Source organism: Leptosomus discolor, chromosome 4, assembly GCF_034619465.1.
Source record: "Leptosomus discolor isolate bLepDis1 chromosome 4, bLepDis1.hap2, whole genome shotgun sequence".
Lineage (NCBI taxonomy): Eukaryota > Metazoa > Chordata > Aves > Leptosomiformes > Leptosomidae > Leptosomus > Leptosomus discolor.
Genome location: NC_141394.1, coordinates 33,130,023 through 33,147,040, shown reverse-complemented (window position 1 = coordinate 33,147,040; position 17,018 = coordinate 33,130,023). Strand labels below are relative to the sequence as shown.

The 17,018-nt window shown below is 46.3% G+C and overlaps 1 protein-coding gene across 1 annotated transcript in view; it reads left to right on the top strand.

Moving 5' to 3' along the window:
• The first annotated feature begins 2,010 nt into the window (after nucleotides 1–2,010).
• The window catches only part of HERC3 (HECT and RLD domain containing E3 ubiquitin protein ligase 3), a 54,503-nt gene continuing 39,495 nt past the window's right edge, over nucleotides 2,011–17,018 (top strand). The window contains exons 1-2 of the mRNA XM_086464451.1: nucleotides 2,011–2,029; nucleotides 6,888–7,145. Coding sequence (XP_086320577.1) covers nucleotides 6,920–7,145 — 226 coding nt within the window. The 5' untranslated portion in view covers nucleotides 2,011–2,029; nucleotides 6,888–6,919. The remainder of the gene's footprint in view (nucleotides 2,030–6,887; nucleotides 7,146–17,018) is intronic.

Sequence of the window (17,018 nt, the reverse complement as noted above, 5' to 3'; positions counted from 1 at the left end):
TCAGACCCGATCTTGGGATGATGAAACTCATCAAGGAAATGGTGAGCTACGTGTTCTTCAGGCGAAGGTCTAGCCTCACCAAGGGCCTGCCTAGGGCAGCCTCAGCCAGCAGGGAGACGTGGTCTTCAGCCTGAGCACCCTCAGGTGAGGAAGAGCCACTGGGCTCTCACCATGGACTCTGCAGCGGTAGCGGCCTCCAGAGGGAGCTGTGCCCAGTGGAATGCAGGGCGCCAACAGAATGGGTTTGTTGTGGCGTCTCTTTAAAACTGTAAACATTTACGAAGGAGCGGCCTTGAAAGTTCTCCACGAAGCTGAAATGTAGGTAGTTAGAAATTGGTTTAAGCAAGAGACTCATAGCTCCCTCGGACAAATTGCAGGCTTTGCTCTCTCATCTTTTTCTGTTTTTTTTTTTTTTTTTTTTTTTTTTTTTTTTTTTTTTGTGTGTGTTTACCTTCCCCTCCTTGATCACTGCATCAGAAAAAAACAGAGGAAACTGAGTGTAGAGGGAAACGCCGCCTATTTTGCAAAGGTCTCCAGATGATGAAATAAATAAAACAGAAACAAAAACAAAGGAAATATTTTTTTCCCCTACGTTTTTGTGCTGCTTGTAACACTGCTTAAGTAAACGCTGTTACATCACAGGTGTGATTTCACACTAGAGAGCAGCTCTTTTTTTGCTAAACACGCATGATCCATGCAAGTACAGGTGAATTTTGATCTGATACGTGACACGTTGCATGCTAAGGACGCAAACACTGCAAACTGCCAGAGATGCAGCGTAAGGGAGATGAGCACTGTGGGCACTGGACTTGCTTTAGGGACCTCTTCCCCCCACTCCGAGCCCTTGCAAACACTCTGTGTAGCTTGCTCAGATATTGGCTGGCATTTTGATGGTCTGAGCGGGGTCCAGCTTGTGCATTGCTCTTGTGGCATGCAGAGTCTTTTTCTAATGGATGGCATTAACATCAGACAATGAGTACTCAGGAATTACATAGTTGCTTGCTCGTTGGCCTCTTTTTTTTTTTTTTTTTTTTTTTCTCTTTCTCCCAACAGAGGTTTTTATACTTTGACCACAAATATTTTCCTAAGGTTGAAACTTTGTATAAAACGCGTGAGTTTCTAAACAAACAAGCCTGCCTGCTGCGTGGAAGCCGTGTAAAATGCAAGAGGAAAAAACGGAGAGGGGAAAGGAACTGACTGTTGTTATTAATAAATGATTTTTCACGCTTAACAGAACCAAGAGAGTAACTTTAAACAGCGGAAAGCTGGCTTTCCCTTGAGGCCTGCATTTAGAACAGCTTAACTTTGCCCATTGATTTCTATTGTCTTTAGCGCAGCTACCGATCGGCTTGGCCTTCAAGGCTTGCTCTGCAGCCACAACCTTGGCAGCTGCCTCGGCTCCGGTGGCGTGTCACCACGGCGGGAAGGTGGGCACGCCGGGTGACCGCAGGGGGCTCTGATCCCGAGCAGAAATGCCACCACGGCGTCCCCGAAGAAGCGTCGTCTCCCCTGCTCCGCGAAGCAGCCACCGCCAGACGCCAGCAGGCCGGGGACCCCCGGAGGGCCGCCTGGCTCCCTCCTCACCGCTGCTCCCGCCAGGCAGCCCCTCAGCACCGGGGGCCTGGCCCGGCCGGAGCGAGCCAGCCTGAAGCAGCCCGCCACGCTGCCCCGGGCCCGGCCCACCGCCGGCCGGTGCCGGGCACTGTTCTGGCGGTGCGTGCCCCGCGCAGGGGCCTTCCCGCACTCGCCCCGCGGGCCCGGGGGAAGCGCTGAGACGGCCGGGGGCGAGAGCGGGGCCCTGGCAGCAACGGCAGCCATCGACGGCCGGCGGGGACACACAGACTGACAGATCGTCCCGCCCCGCGCGGGCGGGGCGAGGCGAGGCGCAGCGCCCGCCGTCGATTTGTGCTCGGGTGCTCACCCCTCGCTTCCCATTGGCCGTCCTGAGCTGCCACTCCCGCCGCCGGCGGCGGGATCGGGGGGCTGGACTTCCTCGTTGCCGTGGCGGCAGCGGCGGGGCCGGCGGCAGGTGAGCGGCGGGGAGCGGGGTCGCGGCGAAGGCGGCTGGGAAGGCGGCAGCTGCTCGACCTGGGCGCCTTGCTCGGTGTGGTCAGAGCCCGGGGTGAGCACGGGCCCGTTGCGCTGGGGCCTGGCCTGGCCCGGTCCGGCCTGGCCCGGCGAGTGCGGGGGGCGGGGGAAAGCTCGGCTCCCCGGTGGGGCCACTGCCGGTACCGAAACGGCGTGGGGGGAAGACGGGGCTGAAGGCACCAGCGGCAGCGCGAGGGTGCGCGGAGCAGCGCGGCGGCATGGCGGAGCCCCGCGGACCCCCGCCCTCCCTGGCGCAGGACGCGCGTCCCCGGGCGGGGCCTCCCCGGGCCGGTGCGGGGAGCCGAGGGTGGCAGCGGGGCTGCGGCAGGAGCCGGTCGGTGCTGCTGAATTACCTGGCTGCGGAGTGGGCAGGGGGTGCTGCCGTGGGGTGCCGGCGCTGGGCGGGGGGAGGGGGGGCGGGGCGCAGTGGGTGGCCGAGGCCGCTGCCGTCGTTCGCTGGCGCTGGGGGGGTCGGTGTGCCCGCCGGGCCCCGCAGAGCTGGCGGGAAGCGCCGGTCTGGGGGTGGGAAGCGGCAGCAGTAAGCACGGAAGGCAGGGAGCCTGTGTCTGGATTGAAGGCAGGTAGGTGTGCTTACTGGGATTGCAAAATGGAGGTGGTGTGGGTCTCGTTTGACTTTGTTTTGTTTTTTGAATGTTTTCTGCGGGGACAGCTCTTGTTGAGGTCCTGTGTTATGCATTGGAAGTGCTCTGTTTCTGCTTTAAGTCATTTACTGCTGCACCGTGCATTCGCCTACTCTATAGCCTGCTCTACGTTGGACATTGTGTTGAAGTAACATGAAGGCAAAAGGAAGAAGAAAGTGGGCTTGGAGGCTTAGCGGCAGAAAGAAGCTGTAAATTCCTTCATTGTTGGGCAGTGCTGATAAACAGAGCACATTTGCTAGCTGAAATCTCACAACAGGGAAGGAAAAAACTTGTTTATTCATGCCTTGCCAGTTGGCAGGTCTCTGTGTTTAGAGAGCATTCAGCCTTGAGTGTTGCTTGTTGCAAGCACAATATTTACTTAACTAACTTTCCCAGAAAAGGGGCAGTTGTCACAGCTATGGCTTTAGAATATGTTTGTACGATGATGTGAAGAGAGCGTATAAGTCATGATAGTTATTAAAAAGAAAAGGGGAAAAAAAAGGTGAAACACATCCTGTCATGATCTTATGTGCAGCATTATTATTTTACCAAACCACCAGAGTTGTTATCTCACCAAAGGATATATACTTAGTATGTCAGCTAAGCCTTATTATAGCAGAGGGTGGATCTTCCACCCACAATAGATTTCCTCAAAATATTCCCCACAGTGTGAGGTTTTCCTATCTCTCTGTGCTGTGTACATCCTTTACTGTTTTGATGGTGAATTATTCCTGGAATGCTGGGGTTTGAGGATGTTGCGTTATACGTTCCCCCTGTGTCCGCCCCCCCCCTTTTTTTTTTTTAATATGAGGAGTCTCTGCAAATAACCAGCTTTGCTGCGTTGCATCTGTTCTTATCTCTGAAACATGAATACCAAGCTGGCTGTGTTGTGATCTGTGAAGAACAGGAATAGGTGATGTCCTTGGGTACTGCAGCTCTTGTGCTTTTTGCAATCCAATTTTTAAAAGGGACTGAGGACTTTAACGCCCCAAGTGATGCATTTAAAGAAAAACACCTTCCCTAAGGGTTTGTTCTCTGAAGATAAAAATTCAACTTTTAAAGGTGTATCAAGCTGAGCGCTATGAATAATTAGTCACTTCTAAAATTTCAAATAAGTGAATATAAACTTATCTATATTTTATATATGTGTGTGTGTATGTGCAGACACATGTCTGTGTTAGTGCCTGCCCACGCTAGAAACTTTTTATATAATTGTTTTATTATAAGGAGGGTATGCAGCTTGTGGAGGTAGTTTGCAGTGTAACATGCGTTTTTACTTCCTTCGCTAATGTCAAAGAAGAGTAACTGCCTTAACCAGATTGGAAACGAAGCATGAAACTGTCATTTGAAGCCTTGTTGTGTTTCCAAGCACAGCTCCTACTTGAATGTAATGTTTTAAAACTTGCAGCAGCTTTTCTGGGGGGGAGAAAAAAACCCAAACATTGTAGTTTTAAAAATGTTCTATGTCTTCAAAATAAGTAAATTAAAAATGTGGCTCACCAGTCCATTGGACAATATTTAGCTGTGTCTATATGCTCAAATGGAAAGTGGCTATGTTGGTTTTCACTCTTTAGTGGCAAATGCTGCTCTGTCCCCTTGGAATAGGGCTGCACAGGGATTTATCAGCAAGATGTTTGGAGGAGCGGGGGGGGTAGGGGTGGGATTCAAGGGAGATGCTTTAAAAAAACTAACCAAAAACCTAGTGAAGACCAGATTGTCTAAAGGAGCTAGCATGGCTCATCGTCTGCCAACAAAAGGGATTGTTAAACTTCAGGGTGCTTCAGAAAATCTGGCCCCTAGCCTGGTGAGGGTTGAACTCCTCTGAAATATCACCCTAGAGTGCATATGAATTACTGGGAGTTTGAACCCTTCCAGTTTTAAATAGTGTGTTACCTGGAGGAAAAACCATCTCTTGCCAATCACGCTGCATCCCTCTGTCCATTGCAGTGGAATATGAATACAGGGAAAGTAATTAAAGTATTTCTAGCATTTTAAATGAAATTAGCACTAGGAAAGATGACTGTAGTCCATGGGGAGCAGACTGTTCGGGAACCCTTTTAGAAAGCTATCACAGATTAATATTTAGCTCATGTTGTACAATGTCATTGTAGTTCAAGTTGTGTAGTGGTGAAATCTTTTCAGCTCAGAGGCAACCTCTGCTTATACTAGCAGGGAATGTGATCTTTGAATCTTAAGGTGTGCTGCTTATATCTTTGTAGGAAGGTAATTCCTGAGGCTGAGAGAAATGGCAGTCCCAGATTTCTGCCATTTCAGATGTGAGTTTTGAAATGATTCCCTGCCTTAGTGTTGCCACCTTCAGTGTTGCTTATGCTGGGTTTTTTTTGAGGCAGAACATGAAGTTCTCTATAAATATAGCAGTTGTGTCATTTAAAGCACATGCACTTCAATTTTACTGCGTCCCACGGCATTCCTATTCTTAGTGTAGGAAATAGTGTAGTCAGCGTAGAGGGTATCTTCCATCAGGCTTTTGTGCTGAGAGCAGCCAAGTACAGAGCGTACACAGTGACTGATTGAACTAGACAGATCCTTGTAACCTCCTGCTTTTTCCTCTAGGTGCTTTGGAGCTGGTCAGTGATAAGCACATGTGTGGATGTGAATGAATTGAATTATGCTATAAAGGAACAAGGGCTGTTAGAGATAAATGGGATGCATAGTGTGCTTTAAAGCACCTAATAAGAGATCCTAGTAAATGGTTTGTGGTATGAAATTGCACCACTGATGAAGTACCACTGGAAAATCTGATCCTCTCCCTCACCCACCTAGCTCAGCCTTGCCTCAGTGGAAGGGACCACGGCTGACAGGCAAGGATAGCAGCGTAAGAGATGAAAACTTGTTGCTCAGGGCTTGGATTAGGAAAGGCTTTATTGCTAATACCTAGAGCTGGAATTAGCACCAGGCTTTGGAAACAAACTGAATGCTGTGGTTCCTGTCTGCTCAGAGAAAGGAGCAAGAATGTTTCCTTGAGGTGCTTCAAGGGTTATTTTTTGCTTTTTGATCCTGTGCTAAGATAGTAAATGCTGCTGCTGTAAATTGTCTTAGTATAAAGCTTGGCATGGTGAATCATAAGACTTGATTTCTTGGATCTTTCATTTTATTTTCTTTTCCCCTTACAAAAAAAGCTTTCATTGGTCTCTGGTTCAAGCGGAGGAGTTCTTAATGTCTTATTAGTATAGCATGTTTAACAAATAACCCAAACCTATTGAGATTAGGAGTGACAAGGGAGTGTTACTAAAATCTTTCACATGTTTCTTCTGGAATGAAAGTTGTTTTCCTTCCTCCCAGCTTTTATGCATTAGCATCCTTTTGTCATTATCAAGTTCAGGCTGAGTAATTCCTTGGGCCTTTCATATTGCTATGTGTTTTTTCCTTCCCATGTTACTCCACTCTCTGAAATCTTGACTTTCACTGAGTGCAGCACAAAAGATAACACCTGACTGCTGTCAAGTTGCATCAATGTTATCTGTCCATTGATGGCTTGGCCCCAACAGCAGTGTGCTGCTGTGTGTGAACTGCTGCTGCTTGGGAAATTCTTGCTGCAGTTTAGGCACGTGTGTGTGTACATGTGCGTACTTGGGTTGCAAGAACATGTTCATTTGAGCAAAATACTTCTTAATCTGGATTTATCAAAAATAATACAGTTCTGCGTTGGCCAGTACAACAAATACCTATGTTGGTCTGTTCACAACTAGTTTGACCACCTTTGAGATATTTTTAAAGATTTCTTTAAGCAGTGTTCCCAAATATGACCCTACAACTCTTAAAGTTCAGGTTTGGGCCTGTTAGTCCAAGCGTTACAGTTGTTTTGGGGAGTTGGTTGATTCTTGGTTTTTGAAGCAGAGTGATTTTGCTGCAATAAGCTCAGGTCTGCTGGGTTTCAGAGCACTTCTACTGCCTTACAGATGGAGATGGCCAGGGCACGAAGGTGCTGACTCAGTACCTGAGCTGTCTTGATTCCTCTTTGTTTGTCTGTGTAATGGTGGAAATCCCTTTTTACTGGCAGTCCACAAGCCTGACGGTCATGCAGGAAATGCCTTTTTTTGGTTGTTTCCACCTCCTGCTCTGAGCAGCTTATCTCTGTAGGATCACTTGTTGAGTACTTGCTTCATTTACACTCTTTCCCCTGTTTCTTTTGCCCAGGAAGGATACATGACTTGCTGAAAAGAGAGAAAATGCTATGCTGGGGATACTCGTCTTTTGGACAACCTGGGATAGGTAGCAACCTCCAGGTCATCATTCCTGAACCGCGGGTGTATGCATTCATTCATGACAGAAATGTCAAGGAGGTGGCATGTGGAGGAAACCACTCTGTCTTCCTTTTGGAAGATGGGGAAGTGTATACCTGTGGCTTGAACACCAAAGGCCAACTGGGGCATGACTGTGAAGGAAGCAAGCCAGGTAAGTCTGCTGCTTGTGTGTGCTTCAAACTGTCTTGAGGCTGGTGGACTGAGAAGATTATGGAAGCTGCTTTGTCTTGATTGCTCTGGAGCTGGAGCAGCTAACAGAGCTGAAGGTCATGTGTAATAATACAGTAGTGATGCTGAATAATATCTGCTGGCTCTGGAAAGCTAAAGCTGAGCAGCATGGGTGGGGAGACAGGTCTGCTCAGTTTTTCTGGGAAATGCATCAAAACAGAGGCGAGCGCAGATGGTCTCAGGGCAGACTTTGTTATTTGGCATTATGTTGCCTTTTTATAAAAGGGAAGAGAGGGCCATGAGTCACAAGTGTCTTCTGCTTTGTCTTTCCAATTGCATTGCATCTTTATGCCTACTCTTGTTCAGTTGTTGTTGTGAATTTTGTCATTTAAATCAAAGAGAAGAGATCTGTGCTGAGTATAGTTGTGGAGAAAAAAATTTGGTTTTGGCCAAGAGCGTTTGTAAATCTTGGTGGTGTTTCCCCTCTTGGAAATATCTTGTTGGCTTGAGCCTTCACCTCTTCATGCTTTCTTATTCTAGAAGGTCATTGTAGCCTTGTGTTCCTCAGACTCAAATTGCTTTGTCTTCATTGTGTTTCAAGAGGCAGAACCTGTGTGTACAGAACCACAGGCAGCTAATGCCTCTTCTTCCTAGGTGGTGTACTTGTGTATTGTTGTTTTGAGAAACTCTAAAGCCTTTCTTAGGGACTTTCTTTTTGAATGTTGGCCTTCTAGTTCACCTTCCATTAGCTTCTTGGTTTGTGGCATGTGGTAAAGATACAGGTACTTCTGTTTCCATAATATAATAAAATCCCTCCATGGGTAATTACAGCAATAACACATCATCTTTCCTCAAACTGCAGGCTACCCTCTGTAGGGCTTGAGGCTTCTGTACTGTACCCTATTGTTGCACAATAGAGACAGGAGATGTGTACAGAATAGCCACAGTTCCCCATGTAGTATGTGCAAATCTCACCTGACTGATTCCACTGCTCCTTTTTTCTGTCAGTGTGTCTTGTCTCTTTCTTTCTAAATGGGGTGGTAGATGTTGGATGCTGGTTGTCTGTGGTGCTAGATTAGAGGAGCTGACCTTGAATGTGGCCTCTCTTGCTTTTCCTACAAGTGATTTCCAGACAACTACTAAAACAGGTTGGGATTATCAGGAGTGCTTAAGTCCTCTTTGTGCACAATTGCTGCTCATCTTCTGAGGACTGGTAAGTTTAGGCCCTGGAGTGATGAGATGCCTAGGAAGTGAAGCCTAGTGAATATTCCACCCAACCTGATGATGATACTTCATCCTGTGAATCACCTAACCAGCTGCATGACTCTAGTGCAGAGGCTCCAGAAGTTCAGTACTGTTCTGAATGCTGTAAAGATGTGTAGTCTGAGAAACATCTTTGGGCTAGCCTGCTGTTTACCCATAAAATAAAGCAAGCATAAGATGATAATGAAAATGGAGGCTTCACAGCGAGTAGAAGATCAGAGCTGGAAATGAATCTCATGAATGCTGAAGTGTAGCCCTCTAGCACCTAGGTTAACTCTGCCTTCAGCTAGGGCTGTAGAAGAGGGGCAGTCTGAGATTTGGAAACGGATATAAAAAGTTCTTTGGGTTTGATCCCAAGTGCCCTTCTACTCCTTAAATTAAGGGACTGTCACTAAGATGTGATGCCAACTCTCAGTTATCCTGCGGGTTTCACTTATTCTGAAAATGGTTCTGCAGTGCTGCTTTCTGAGGAGCCTGTGACCATCCTTGAGAAACTGTTTCTCTACTTGCACAGCACTACTAGTTGTGCCTGCAGTGGGGTTTCTGGCTGTGGCAGGTGGGAAGGATGTGCTGTAAAGCAAGGAACAGCTTCCCTTTTTAGCTCATGGTGAATAGTCACAGCAGTTTTCATGATAGCAGTAGAGTGGGGGAGAGTTGCATCCCACACACTGCTTTGTGTGGGTCTGCTTTGGCTTGCGGCAGTGGGAGCTGAATTTCTTAGTTCTCCTGCAAATAGGAACAAGAAGAATCAAGTCGTCCTCTTTCACCTCCACCTCCCCTGCATGGGATAAAGATGACCTTGCACCTTCTGTAGAGAAAGGCATGTCAAAGATCGTCTTTCTTGTTCTCCACTAGTTGTGGACCTATGAATGAAGCCGTGTCTGATAGGAAGTGAAGATGTGTATGTCTGGGGCATAGGGTCTGGGACTGTTGAGGTTGATAGAGAGGACTGTCAGGAGGTGTCCGAGGTCAAGAACAGGAGAAATGCCTGGAACTGGGAGTCTTGCAGTTGCATCTCTTTGCCTCTGCTGGACAGGATGGTGTGGGCTGAGGCCTCTTGCTTTTACTGCCTTATGGCATGATTCTGCCTAGCCTGTGAGGGCAGCTAGAAGTGGCTGACCTCTGCCCAGCTCTGGAAGTGAGCTGCACCTCCTGCTGCAGGAGGTTGAGAGACAGTACTGATTGTCACCTCCAGGCAGCCCCTTGGAGAGCCCCTCTGGACTTCAGAAATGCTTACCATGGCCTGCAGAGTGGTGTGGTTGTATATGAGAGTGACATCAAGGTATGAAGACATGCAGGGGGTCTTGAGCCTTTTGAAAGCTAGATGACTTCAGAGGGTTGGAGCGATCTCCTTCCTGTTGCCCTGTCTGTACTCATCAGAAGAAACTCCCTTTTATCTCTCATACTTTTGTATGTGTATGTGAGGCTTATGCTGCCAGCATGCTAAAAGCTTCCATTAGTGTTTTCAGAATATACGGTCATGTTTAATCAGAGATGGTTATTTCCCAGGATGATGTCTGCTTGCGAATAAAATTCTGGGACTTTGCAGTACACTGAGCATGGATCTAACCCTGGTTTCCTTGCAAAGCTTGCAGGTTTTACTACTGACTTCCAGTGGGAGGAGAGTTGTTTCATTTTCACTGAGTGCTTTTGAAGACTTTGCCTCCCTTTCTTACCTTACCGCATATTCCAAATAATTACTTTTTTCTCTTGTTCTGCTGCCCATTTACACATATCTTGTAGTAGGAGGATTCAATTTTGCTTCTCAATTCATGTTACTCACAAAAATGTCAAACAGTGGCACAGAATTGTTTCAGCAATTCTTCTTAGAGGAATCCTTTAGAGGACACATTTTGAAATGAAAGAAACTTGTTAATTAAAAAGCTGTGTTTACTGTCACACCAGCTGAGCTTGTGGATATAATGCAGAGATAGGATAGCAGCTGTTGAGGTGATTCTTGTGCCTCTCCAGTACAGGGAACAGAAATTACTGGGGGCGTGCGTGCCACAGAGAGTATGAGGCAATAGAGGATTATTTTCTGGAAGTGCTCTTTACTTGGATTTTACGTTGTACTGCTAAAAATTAATATTTAAGATTCCCAAGAAGTTTATCCTAACTAAAACAACATTCCTTTCAACTAAAAGCTGACAGCTTTCAATTCCCCACTACTGAGCTAGGGTGATAGTGGGTGTGCCACTCCTGTGGGCTCCATGAAGACCAATCTCCCCACATTGTCCTGCTATTTACTATTTCATTCCCTCTTTGAATTGTGGTGGTTAGTGAGCTACTTGGAGTCCCTTCCTCTCAGGGATGGATACCTGGCTTTGTTAATATTGAAATGATTGGGTTTTGTTGTTTTTTTTTTTTTTCTTTTTCCCCTGAAACATTCTGTAGTTTGTGTTTCTACAGTCACTTGGCTGGGATGCAGAGGGGGAGACACTGTCCCAGTGTTCTCTCACCAAGACCATAGTTAATAAAGCTTCTGTCTGGCCTGTCCTAATTTTTATGTGTATTGTTTTGCACTTGGAGTCCTCTGAGTCTCTCAGTGTCTTAGGAGAAGCAACTTAGTGATCTTTGTTGTAAAGTGTTGAGCTCCCTGTTCTGCAAAATCAGTCTGAGTTTGTGTTAATTTCCTGAGTATCATCAAGGTGTTAACTTACTGTCTGTTTAGCCTGTACCGGGGCTAAACTACAGCAGTGATTCTATTGCCTGATAACCCCTCCCCAGTGGAGAAGGGGCATTGGGAAAAGGAGAGGAGATCTAAAGGTTGAAGCAAGGACAGATTTAATGAAATAGAAAAACAAATAAAGTATGCAAAGTTGTACTCAGCCTAGAATGCTTGTCCCTCACAGTCCGTGGGAAGGAGAAGGAAAGAGGAGGAGGAACAGAAGAAACCCCAGCAGGAACTCACACAGGAGCTCCTTCTCCTCAGCAAACCTTCCCCCTTTATAGTGACGATGACATTATGTTATGGGCCACACCTGTAGCTCACTCAGGTCAGCTGCCCTGGCTGACTAAACTTCTAACAGCCTGTCTAGCATGGCTGGGCTGTGATTCTACTCCAGCCAAACCTGGACATATATGTTATGTCTGTAATGGGAAGTGATAATTTTCTACTGCAGTAGTTTTAGGAAAAAATTCTCTGTAACTATATCTAAATTTCCACTTCAACCCCACAGCTTCACTTGGATTTTCTTCAGGTCTGACATGATGTCTTGACACTCCCTGTGATGATTCTTGGCTATGTGTATGCGTATGCTGGGGAGCAAAAGACAGGCCCAGGTACCTAAGGTAAATGCTCTTTTGGGCTTCGGGCTGAATTATAGAGGAGTATGAAATAACTAGCTGGTTGTTAGCCATTTTTAAAGCTTTAAAAACATGCTTGAGTCTGAGATGTGGAACTTGTTTTCTGGTCTAGAGGTTTGTTCTCTGCAAGTCATTTGGACTTCGTTTGACTTGTGCTAGTAAGAAAAGCTGGGCTTTGGTGTCTCAAGAGAGTTACAGGAAAATGTCTGGTGCCAAATCTGCTTTGGACCTTTCCTCTGGTAGTATACAGCAGACAAAACTATGCTTTTTGTACCAAATTTCCTATCTGGATGCAAATGTGCAGGGTAGCATTGCTTCTGTGTGCATTGTGGAATCTGTCTGCTCATAGCTGCAGGGCTAGAAGTGTCATTATGTTCAATCTCTTTCAAAAAGCAGGAAAAAATGCCACCAAAACAAAAAACCACTATGTGATCTAGATCCCCTGGATTTCTCTGAACTCAGTGGCCTTTCTTTTCAAACATAAATCTACTTGTCCTGAACTTCAGCACAGGGTGACAGTGACCAGAGACCTTGGTGCTCACTGTGGCATGCTTGTTAATCATAAACCCTGTAACAGCTGAGAAGTCAGATGTGTGACCTGCTTGGAAGGACAGTCTGTGTGGATCTTCCTGTTTTAGCCTCTTCCTGGTGGGTGAGAAGTCTGCTGGGAGGCCCTCAGGAGAGGTGGCAGGGCTTGTGTTGGAAGCAGCTGTGGAAGTGAGCAGGTTGCAGATGAGGAGGTATGGCTGCTGCATTGACTAGGTAAGGCTGAGAGCTTGCCACTGTCATTCCACGAGAATGGTTAGTTCCCCCTGTCTTCCTCCTCTTTGCATGAGCAGTGAAACAAGAGCAAAAGAGCTTTAACACCAGTAACTCCATGAGGTTCCACTGAGTGGGATTTTCATAGAGGAGACAGTTTTGGCCACCTGTTTGGGTATGGAGCTGAGGCTCAGCATGCAGCTGTTGCAACACTTCCCAAGTGCTGTAGTCTGGGAGAGTCCTGCTTTGCATTCATCACACTTTCTCTACACCCCCAAAGCAGAGCTGCATGCTGCAAACAGATGTAGTAGAGGTATGGCAGCCCTGCTTGTAGGCGTTGGCCCTGCCAAAACCTGGGAGGATGTGCCTGGAAATGTGTGGAATTTGTGGGGAGGGATGGAGCCACTGCAGAGAGGCCCTTAAGAATCAGGCCTTCGGTGCTGGCCTGCAGCAGCCGACTTCAAACCAGAAAAATAATAAAGGAAGGGTTAGGATACAACTTGTATTTCAGCACCTATTTGTAAAAAGAGTCAGATTATTAAACTGGCCACCCCTTGCAGAGTCTGCTATGTTCATTTGTACTCATCCCTTTCCCTCATTTGATTTCTCAGAGGATCTGACCAAGCTGTTTGAGGCTGTTATGCCTTCACTAGTGACTGCAGCAACATCCAGCAGTGTGGACTTGCATTATGGTGTGTTCACCTCTGCTGAATTGGTGCAATTTGGGCTTTAGGATGATTTTAGGTTTCAAAATTGGGAGGCTGGATTTAAAAACTACTTCATTTAGAAACAATATGTGTTGGCTGAATGAGACGTAAAATCAAAGGAAGTGCTTTCCTTTAGATGTCTTAAATAGGCATGCGATGTGTTGAATTTGTTGGCTGAGGGCTCTGAATATGTGAGGTATTTGTAGTGGGGTGTTTCAAAATTTGTGTGGTCTGGATCATAACTGACTTCTACCAATACTCTCTGAGACTCCTGGATTAAGAGAGTCTAAACTGAGGTGAGGTAAGGCTCTTTAGGAGAGCCAGTAGAAATCTGGCTGCTTGTCAGTAAAGAAATTTATAGTCCAAGCCTGAAATGGCTGTAACATGTTCTCAGATGTAACTCTGAAGTGCTACCTCTAAAAACACATGTATTACTGCAAACACCAGATTCCTCTCTTGATTTCACTTTGCTGAGGGATGAAAACAAAAGTGAGTCCAGGGAAGCAAGATACTGTTCTCTTTAGAATCAGTACAGCCTATTTTACTGAGGACATGAGGGACCATTTCAATGTCTCTTGTCTCAAAAGGCAGAGCTGCAGTAGGAATGACCAGCTTTTTGTCCTTTAATTGGGGATTTGTAGGGCAGTTTAGCAATCTAAACTTGCATTTATCTTGGTCATATTTGTTGTTCCTGTATCCATGTGTATTATTCACTGGCTTTCTGAAGGCGCAACAGAAATAAAGGCTGTCCACATGCCTGGCTTGGAAGGAGCATGAAACCCTGCCATTGGGATGATGTGCGGCACTAATAACTGTCCCTTCTTCTGCAAGAATGCTGAAGCTGAAAGATGGGCTCAGGATAAAATGGGTGGGTGGCTGTGTGTGTGGTGAGGTAGAGGGCAGGAAAGAAGCTGGATGTGATAGATGGAAGTTTTCTGAATGCCCCAACCTTTTTGTACACAGAATAGTTGTCTGTGCTGGATGAAAGTGATGACTTCATTAAGCTGAATGCATAAGTAGGGCTGAGAGTCCCAGCTTTTAGGAGAGGTTTCAGTAGTCTGGTGGCTGTTTATGCTGGAACTTCATTGTTCCTGTCTTCAAGATGTGTTATGTGACATGAGCACAGGTGATGATATGCAGTTATTGAGTGGCTTTTGTATAGGTGGGGATCTGTGAAATAAGAAGTCTCTCCCCACTGACTCAAAAAATTCTATTCTCACTCCTGGTAAAGCAGCCCAGTTGCTTTTCCTGAGTAAGGATTGATTTTTCCCCTGTCTAAATATCCTATGTTTCCTTTGCGTGAAAACATGCAGGCATGTGTTTTGCGGTAACAAAGCCTGAGTTTGGTAAAGGTGAATATAAATCATTCTGTATGATTTAATCTTGAAGGCTCGCAAGAGTGTGTAGGGTCTTCAGGATGAATGTCCCCTTTCCTGATGGAAAAGGGGTTGGCTTGTTTTTGTATGTAGCTATTATATGAAAAGACTGAGTTTGATTCTAGTTCATGGTGTATGCTTGTCACTTGCTCTGTTGTCTATACATATCAAATCTTTCAGAAGATGTGTAACTGTGTCTGTGATGACTTTGGCTCGGTCAACATTAAATAGCCTGATAATCCTCTGTAAGCTGTATTGGAAAGAAGAATTTATCTCAAAGATCTTTATGAAACTTCTTTTTCTTCTCAGAAAAATGTTTCTGACACTTGAGGCTGCTAGCAGAAAACAGCTGTACCTACAGCAGAGCTGTGAAGAAATACTTGCTCTTGTAACACCTGACCTGCCTTTTAAACAGCTGCCTGCCTATATAAACTCAGCAAAAAGGAACGTACAGATGCTTTTATCTCCTTTTCTAAGAATGCCCTTCAAGTCTTACAGTGGAGAAAATTAATAAATAAACTTTTGTAAATGTTTAATAGGGCTGCATTAATTACCTCCCTTTTCCAGTCACCATGCTGCTTTGCAGTAATCTATTTTCAAGCAGTATTTGTGAATCTGATAGGGATGTTGTTGAAAGCAAGGGCAAGGGTGCTGTACTGAGTCTGCTGCTGCATGTGTGGCTTTTCAGGAGTGTGTGGCTCTGTCCTGTTTCCATGCAAATTACTGCAGGATTGAAATAAATGGGAACAGTGAGGAGCACACCAAGTGCTTTTAAAAGTCACATGCTACTTTGTCAAAGTCTGGGGCTGCCACAAGTGAAACTCTGCCAAGTGCAGGTACCTAGAAAATGTAGCTTCCCTTCTAGAAGAAAATATAAAACGTTTATGTGAAGTCTAAATGCTTCCTGTTGCACAAAACTGCTCCCATAATGTGAAAAAATAGCAAAATAGCACCTGTGCAGAGACAAAGTAGAGCAAAGCTGTTGTGGCTTGCTTGCAGTGTGTATGGCTTACAGCAATGCTGTCTGTCTTACAGGGACTTGAAGGTGCTTCACTTTGAGCCCTCTGACCAGACATCATCACCTGCCATGGAAGGACACTCACAGAGCAGTGATCTGCAGGATTGAGCACAGCAGATGGATAATAGTAAACTCCTCTGGCAATGATTTACTGCCTGGAGCAACGGACTGAGCCCCAAGGACAGGCTGTAGATGTTCCTGGGTATTTGAGCCTTAAATCTGTTGTGGTTTTCCAGTGTGTATGCTGGAAGGGGCTGTGTTAAGGCAGCTGGGAAGGGAGCAGTGCTGTGTTTAGGGGAGCACTGCAGGGAAGGTATGAACAGATCTCTCTTCCTTGCAGTGCTAGGAGGTGGAAGTGCTGGGTTCTTTTTAAGCAGAGTTGTCAATTTTATGCTGGTTGTCTTATCTTTTGGATTTAGAAGGTTGGCTCAATAGTTGCCACAGGACCATGTTAACTCCTCTGTGTCGATATGATGGACTGTAGTGAAGGGCTTAGTCTTCCTTTTCTCTGGTCTGCTGTCCTTGCCTACTGCCATCGACCTTTGTCACAGCTCTCAAGACTGCCGTGGCTTTCCTTGGGATTTTTCAGCAGAAATACAGCTTTGTACCTTGTAGTACAAGCACATCAAGTCCAGTATCTATGCACTCACCTCCCAAGTTCTGCCTTCTGCCTCTTGACTTCTGTCCTCAGGACATCAACCTGAGGTCTAGCACATCTTGTCCATGCTGGAGTTGCTGCCCTGGAGCTGTGGCACTTGCTGGCTTGTGCATGGTGGACCTTGGAGGCATCTCAGCAGTTGTGGCCCAGATGCAGCTTCTGTGCTGCAGTGGCCAGCAAGCCTGGATGAGTGACCACCTTTACAGCTCTCTGCAGTAACCTGAAGAGGAAAACAGGCTCTCTCTGGTTTCCTGAACATACATTTTCCCTGTGTTTCTTTTGCAAGTCATGGTGTCTTCTCATTTTGAAAGAGCTGCCCTTACTTGTTTACTGCCAGGGTCTGAAGGTGAATTCTTCCCTCTGCCAGCTGATGCTTGTCAGACTGAAGCCTTCTCTGCCTGCCCAGCCCTTTCCAAGAGCCTTCTCTGGCTGGCTGTGCCCATGCCAGTCTACCTATGGCTCCTCAGAGAGGTGCTTGGAGAGGCTATGTCCCCTAGACAAAAAGAGGTGATGTGGGGAAGTAAAAGGCTTGCTATGGCTATGTCTGAGGAAGGCATTTTATTTCTCAGGGTAGGTGTGTGCTTTCACAGCTGTGAGGGGGAGTAGCTGGCAAAGCATCTGTGAAGTGACACCCTGGGGTATCACGCTGGCCTCTCACTTCTGGCTCTTACATTCCTGCCTTGACATGGCCACAGGCAGCTTTATAAAGTGAAGGCAGCGCTAATAACTAAGCCAGCCTCTCTCTGATTCAAGCCTGTAAGTAGCCATG